The 7,532-nt window shown below is 37.9% G+C and overlaps 1 protein-coding gene across 5 annotated transcripts; it reads right to left on the reverse strand.

The window, feature by feature from the left end:
* Nucleotides 1-796: 796 nt before the first annotated feature.
* LOC129777009 (uncharacterized) lies at nt 797-3,948 on the reverse strand. Of its 5 annotated transcripts, none has more exons than XR_008743190.1 (3): nt 3,848-3,948; nt 3,408-3,787; nt 797-1,279 (listed from the first exon to the last, which is right to left on the reverse strand). XR_008743190.1 is itself a non-coding variant. In XM_055783035.1 (3 exons), the coding sequence occupies exons 2-3, from the start codon at nt 3,747-3,749 to the stop codon at nt 910-912; spliced, it is 699 nt and encodes a 232-aa protein (XP_055639010.1). In that variant the 5' UTR covers nt 3,750-3,787; nt 3,848-3,948; the 3' UTR covers nt 797-909. The 5 variants fall into 5 exon arrangements, 4 of the variants coding, with proteins under 4 accessions (XP_055639010.1, XP_055639011.1, XP_055639009.1 ...); XM_055783035.1 differs by having other exon boundaries at nt 797-1,266; XM_055783036.1 differs by having other exon boundaries at nt 797-1,266; nt 3,851-3,901.
* Between the last annotated feature and the right edge of the window lie 3,584 nt (nt 3,949-7,532).

A 7,532-nucleotide genomic window follows, 5' to 3' on the forward strand; every position in this document is an offset into this window, starting at 1 on the left:
GCGATCAGGGCTCTGCATAGTCATAGTCAACTGAGGATAGTCAGCTGACTAACTGACTGACTATATCCGTATTCATTAAATAATGACTTTTGGCTTCTTCACGCAGTCTCTCCGCCGAAAACGACTAAACAGCCAGTCGGGCGTTTAGTCGCTATCTCCCTCTACCGACTCGACTATATCATTTCATTCTTCCCAGTCAAATTCTCCTCATTGCATTTTGAAGTGACTTCCTCCAAAACAAATTCGTTCCTCTCTTTCTCTCTCCCATGTGATTTGATATACACTACAGGTGAGCTAGATTCTTTTGTATCATACACGAAAATAACTCACACGTATAAAATAGCGTCAGTGTGTATACGCTGTTTTGCACTCTTTATATGGTAAAAATAATATTGCGTACGCGGGTACGAATTAGTGTCAGGGGGAAATGGAAGTGTGGATTGAAGTCAGTTGAATGAAGAGGTAGATTTGTATTCATTATTCGAGTCAGTCAAAATAACCACTGACTGGATTAGTTCACCAGTCATCCTTGCTAGTCAACGCTAGTCAATTCATTTTCTAGTCAAGTCACTTTTTGTTCCCGGCGACTGCCGAAGAAATTCTAGTCGAAGCGAAGCTACTGAGAGTACAGTCGGTCCTCATTTTTCACCTTCGAAAATTCCGGGCCCTGAACACAACAATGGAAGCCTCATATCAACAGTCCCGCTGTGTCCAACTGTGAACTTTCGAACGATAGTAATATTCCTACGCCGAAAAAATGCGACATGTGTTGTGCCTAATAATAAAAACAAACGGATGGGATAAAAAAAACTTTAATAGAATTAATTTTTATTTACATTGTAGAAATACAAGAGACCCGAAATCAATAACATTAGCGAGTTCGAGGTGGATTACGATAGATAACAGAGCTCAGCTTTTTTTCGGCACACTGTCTTGTTCGTAAATCCCATTTTCCGCGTCAAAGAGCATTTGGTTGAAGGATTGCTGAACCAGAAACCTTGTTCGCGGTGGAAGGCTGCGTAGTCTAATTGCTATATGTTCGCCATACGAAGAATGTTCGTCTTTGATGTCCGTTCTTGCAAAGGCGAGTGTACTGGAAGAACCAGGAGTTGCCCATAGTGTACGTTTTGAGGATTTGGTCCTAAGTGACTTTGAAGATTTGAACTTTTTGATTTTGGTCACTTTTGAAGAAGTTTTTAACCGTGTTGAACTTCTGGATTGAATATGCGCTCGACTGTCTTTTTGCCCTTCCTGGTCCTCCGAATCCTAGAAAAAAACGCTATCATAATTTGTTTTACTTCGTTGTACAATATCATAATTTTATGTTTTACTGCATTACTATTATTATTATTTCACTACAATAGATTAAACTAATGGTCGCAGTGGTTCAACGCTCCTTCAGAAAATTATTATTTTTTTTATGCCTCAGAAAAAATCGCCAAGATTTTGAGGAAAAGTGGAACAGTAACGGTGCTATCGATGGCGAATATATCGTGCTAAAAGCTCTTGTTCATTGAGGCTCAGAATTCTTCAGATATGAGGATTTTAGCATCGTTTTGCTAGCTGTTGGAGAAGCCCATTAAAGTTTCACATACAAGAATGTGGGATGCTAAGGGTGAATCTTGGATGGAGATGTTTTTAACAACACATTTTTCAAAAATGACTTGCAGAGAACTGTACTAGATATGAAACGGGTTTCCGGTAACTATCCGGTATCCGGCTTGTCCGACCAGTATCCGGTCGGATACCGGATATCAGAAAAAAAATCAATAATTTCTCATTAACACACGATAAATATAACAAAATAGTTCGTAACCATCATTTAAATATAATTAAAAATATTTTTTTTATTACTCGTGGATAATCGGGGTTTTACTGTACAGTTAGATTATTATGGGCCTGATTCTCGAATACACTACGAATACACTTCACGGTGGAAACGGAATGAAACGTATTCGCGATGACAACGGTACGGTGTCGACATCTGAATACGAGATTAGTTTCCCACTAAACTTAACATTATAATATCAAATTATCTTCAGATGAAATTGAAAAAACATGAAGAAAACAAAGTTTTCCACTCACATTGAATACCAGTTTGATACGAAGAAGTGAATTTTCATTAATGATTTTTTATTTGAAAAGTGCTCATTCTGCCTGAAAACTCATCATTATCTTCGACATTTCGCTAACTCGCAAAACGTAGTTCAATGGGGTGCCGTTTATTTCGTTTCCACCGTGAAGTGTATTCGAGAATCAGGCCCTATATGTTTAACCAATTCATGCCAAGCGTTCGAAAAATCGAACGGCAACTTTGATAATTTTCCATGGCTTTGGAATGCAATCATGTGGTAAGGTTTTGCCATCAAATGATAGCTTAGTCTATTAGTTACCACTTGCTATCAATTTCATTTAATGTTGTATAACTTAGTTGGGCAACACATTCGGCTTAAAGCAACTTTGTGGGGAAAGTACCTAACAAAAAAACAAACCGTACAAAATTCAAAAATATGTTAAATTTTCTACAGTATTACTTTGATAAGAGATCACACATTGTGACGTAGGATAAAAAAAAACTATTGGATTGATCCTCCTTCAGGAACAAAAATGTAGGTTTTGGCCAATATTTTTGTTTGGCAATTTTTTGTCATTTTTTTTAAAACGGAATAAAAAATTCTTGAAGCTTGGGGTTTCTGTAATGCAAATAATTAAAATAACATGTTAAAAAAATTTTTTTCAGCTTGGTCGTTAGTGAATTAAACGATGGCGGAGTCATTGCATGTACAGCACTTTACCGTAAAATTAAGCAAAACGTAGCAGTGTACTTTCATTTCCATTATGCAAATCACTGCCAGGACGACAGATGAATGTTCCATATGTTTTGGTTTCCTCTGAGTACATCAATATTGAAACCATACTCTGGAAATCATGCCAAATATAGCGTTGAAAGAATTTTACACACCGATTTGCCGCGTCCGCGGAATCGTACAAAATGTATTCGGCATTTTAATATCAGTATTTCGAGTTTTCCGAACACCAATGCTGCTACAACCCGAGAAAGCTACATTGGTTTGCAAGACATGCACTCCATAACATCTTACGGTTCTTGTTTTTAAAGGGACTTTAACCCAATGGTCATTCGTCCCTTTATAACTTCATACGACGAAGCTAACCAAATTAATACTCCAAGAAGAAGTTTCGATTATGAAGCAGATGGAAATGTCAGACCTGGGGCATGGCATCAGGACACGAGTAATACTTCGATTATAACAATTCCTAAGACGGCCTACAAGCAAGAGAAACACGAAAAAAATGCTAAATATTTTAGAACCTCCGGAGCAGTTGAATGGCTATGTTACTAATATACTTCAAATCATTGTTATTTGCAATGTTTCAACTAAAATTACCTCTGAATTCAACAATTGATTTTTTTGTATTCTGGCCTTAATGAAACGATCTATTGCTGCATATGCAAACCATGACGGTACATATACATCCTTTGCCCCGGATCCGGACGAAGACGATAAGCGAACTTTTTTCGACAAAGCTCTATACCTAGCCATCAGCGATTCTTTCTTTTTCCTTAATCCTTCCACAGTTACAATAATCCCTATGTTATTCGCAATATTTTGCCAAGCATCGAACAATCGGTTCCGATTCTTATGGTATTTGTGTCTAGGATCCCAAAGAATTGGATGCATTTCGTACAATTGAATGAAATCCAATATCAATTCGTTGCTCCAATCCATATTTAGTCGTATAATCCTGTGAAAGACGGTATTTAATCCTGAAATAAATATTTTATATTGCTTCGGCGTACATTCCTGTTTCTTTTCAAATAACTCACCACAATTTTGCGATTCAATTCCACTGCTCTTACGCCTACAACTTGTAAACAAACATATCTGTCAAAGATACACTCGGATGAATTATGTAGCAGTGTATCGAATGCCATCGAGTGTCGAATCGAGCGAATGGCAAAAATCCTTTGACTCGTGCCAAAAAAACCCACAACGGACGGATTTCATTCCAACACGAGTATTCAACGCTCGACATTGGAGGTTCGTAGCTCGTTCACCGGCTACACGATGCGCCGAACCATCGAGCGTCCAATATTTGGGGGCTAACAAATTTTCGACGCTCTCAACAATATAACACAGAAAAAAATATACACTGGAGAGTTAATTCCTTAATCTCGTTATGCTTTTAAATAAAATTCACGTCTAACCGGAAGATATAGGGGGTAAAATGAAAATCTAGGCACCGAACATGAGGTAAAAATTAAATATTTCGAACGCTTATACAGTGTCGGACAAGCCCGATGTTCTACAAAAAAAGAAAGTGACAAAACTTTCAGGAAAAATAATCCAATCCAGTACTTCAAACCATTTATAATAATTTATTTGCATTGTTCGAAAAAAATTATAACATCTGTAGTTAAAACAATAGTACTTACGTGGTCGAGTGGTTAACATCCCACATTATCATGTCTGGGGTTCGGGTTCGATTCCCGTTCTTGTCGGGAGATTTTTCGTCGAAGAAATTTCTTCCGACTTGCACTGTGGTAACGCGTATTCTAGAACTTGCCATTCCAGAATACATTTAAGGCGTTTTATCCGGCATAGAAATCTCAACTAAGTTTTTCCGTCCGAGCCGATAAGGTTTACCTTTGTCTCATCACAGTATATTTCACCACTGCTTTTCCTTCTTCGGACTTCTTCAGATGCTTCGGCGTCAGCATCGCGACCTTCCGGGGTATTTTACTGCCTAGCCCCTGCTCCACCAGCCGCCGCTGAACTGTCCAGGAACTCTCGGACAAGTTCAGTTCGTCCGGGATCTTTTTCGGTGCCTTGAAGGGATCTTTCTTAGAGGCTTGATTGTTTTTATCCCTTTTTTATTAAGGCTCAATAGCATTTTAGCTGTAACACAGCCGGGTTTTAGTTGTGTACATGTTACATGTTTTTATGAATTCTACAAATTGTACATAACACAGTAGTAGCCATTTAGGCGTAAGAGTATATTTTCTGTTCCATTACATTATGGTAAATTAAACAGTAGTAGCCATTTAGGCGTAAGAGTATTCTTTCTGTTCTTCCATTATTCAGCAGACCGAACAGAGGAGACAGTTGATATTGATCATTGTTGTGTTATTAATAGCACAACAGCCCGATGTTTCTTGCAGAGCAGAGCAGTTGTATGGATGAATCAATTTTCATTCCCGATCTCCATCGCTGATGATCAGTCTTCAGAAAACAAACTCAGCGCTGCGCTTGAGTTTAATTTTCATCAGGGCGCACTCAAAGAAAACTCTTATTCTATCTTGGTGCGAAGAGCACAAAATTCATAAGCACAACAGCGCAAAATGTACCCGGCGCATAACTCAGATACTAAACATTTCTTCTCACTTGTATGATGCGCGTCTCATTCTATACACACACACATACACATCAAATTCTAGCGCCCGCTTTGTCTTCGTTCGTTCTAAGCAAAGCATAAAAACAACAGCGCGTCCCCATACGCACCGCCTCAACAGAGAAAGCAAAGCAGACAAACAATATTCGAGCGTGGTTTAAAATTGGGCATATACACTGGTGTAAGGATACGGTGCAGGATGTTCGAACTTTAAAGCGAACGGTGTTGAAACAAAACATTTCAACTTTGTTTCGGTGCGTGTTGATTCGTCCGGGCGCAGGTGTGTGTGTGTATAAACTTGTATTCTTTACAGGTTAGATGAGATAACGTGGTAGAATTCGGACATACATTCTGTTCAAAAATGTACACAAAAATACCAATTATCATTCTAAATAGTTGAAATCTACATAAATATCTAAGGTCAAATAAATCTATGACTAAAGAAATGTATTATGAATAAAAATAGCATTTTCTCCTTCGTTGCCACGTTGTCCAGAACATTGTTTGTAGGGGGTTGTAATAACTTTATAGCCAGGTGATGTATATTGAGTATCCTATGACCATAAGTGTTCTCTTGGGAAGTTCATGTAGCTGCTGTAGTGAACTGATCTCATTGGATGCTAAGTTCTGCTTATGTATAGAAAAGGGAAAGGAGAAAGAGCAAGTGCATTCGAGGGAGTGAAGCGGGCTTCTAAGGAAGACATATATGGGGAAGATAATATTAAGATAGCGACTATTCGAGCTATCATAATCTGATACGCGTGAGTATACCCTTTCGAACTTCTGAATCAGCAGCCAGTTAAATTCATTAATTTCATTTTTTACATAACCAAACAACAGGCTCGATATTATGACATTCTGGACTTGAATTAGATAAATTGTTACTAGCAAGACCTACCCGATAAAGACATGATTTGAGCCCGAAATGATTGTACTTCGGGGATAAAAGAGTAAAACCATCTTCCAAGATCATACCTCCATTGATTATGTCAACTTATAAATGCCTGTTTGCCCGAAAAATGGAGAATAACTCGTGGTACGCATCGACACATATCGTGAGCTAACGCCGAATTGTAGGCAAAACTTTTTTCGTGTCGAAACAGGCAATTACTCGTTGCGTCGGGGAGGAAAACGAGTGGTTAGTGCAATCGAAAAAACATGTCCATTTTAATCGTCAAATTGTTTAACTTTTTTACAATATTTTCTGTTACTGTTTCAAGCAAAAAATTGCTGGATAATTGCTGTCTTGAAGAAGAAGTAGAAGAAGAAGCCCGCTGTACAAAAGTGTGGGACAGAAAAAATAGAATACACGTAAAATAATTTGCTTACTTCTCTTTTGGTGGTCATCGGAGCAACATCGTTGCCGGTGAGCGTCGAGCGAGAATGAATTGTCTTTTCAAGACAAGTGAAGGAGAAGTATGGCTAGAGGAGAATGAACTGAAGAAGTTTAATAGCAACTATGGAATGGAATGGGATGGAATGAAACCACAGTTGCGAGCGAGATAGCCAGCACAATAAACCTAGCGGACATCATTTATTCCTAATGCTGATTTCACCCACGTATACACATACAAGAATGGAATAAATGAAAGATATTGCAATTGCGTTCTCATTCACTGACATATACGCGATACATGAATCAAATTCACGTTCGTTGTACGGGCAATGAGCGAGGTGATAGGAACTTCTGCAATTTAACAGGTTGGGCCCGCGTCGGTCTCTAGGAGCCGACGTTGAGATTTTTGAAACTGACAGTGACTGACTGGGACTGACAGTTACAAAATAAGAAAAAAATATATATATGGTTAGCTTTCGGATGTTTTGCAAAATGTGACTGAACACACTTTCGAGATGAAAATTATGATTGGAAAATAGCTTTTCTATATCTTTTTTTATAACTTTTCTATATCTATTATATACAATACACAATTGTTTCATTTTTTTACTATATTTTTTGTTCGTTTCTCAAGCAAAAAATTGCTGGATAAATTTCCTGTCTAATGGTATATAACACAATATATGTCGCAATAACGATTTTGAGTAATTCGCGTTTGAAGCTCTTAATGAATCGTGACCCCCCTATATATAAATCAAAGACATAGTCCTATGTCAAAAACTAT

This window comes from Toxorhynchites rutilus, chromosome 3, assembly GCF_029784135.1.
Source record: "Toxorhynchites rutilus septentrionalis strain SRP chromosome 3, ASM2978413v1, whole genome shotgun sequence".
Taxonomy (NCBI): domain Eukaryota; kingdom Metazoa; phylum Arthropoda; class Insecta; order Diptera; family Culicidae; genus Toxorhynchites; species Toxorhynchites rutilus.

Coding starts and splice junctions, on each gene's coding strand:
- LOC129777009 (XM_055783034.1), bottom strand. Junction 1,267..3,407: donor ATCAATTGTTGAATTCAGAG/GTAATTTTAGTT, acceptor GTTTTTTTCTAG/GATTCGGAGGACCAGGAAGG.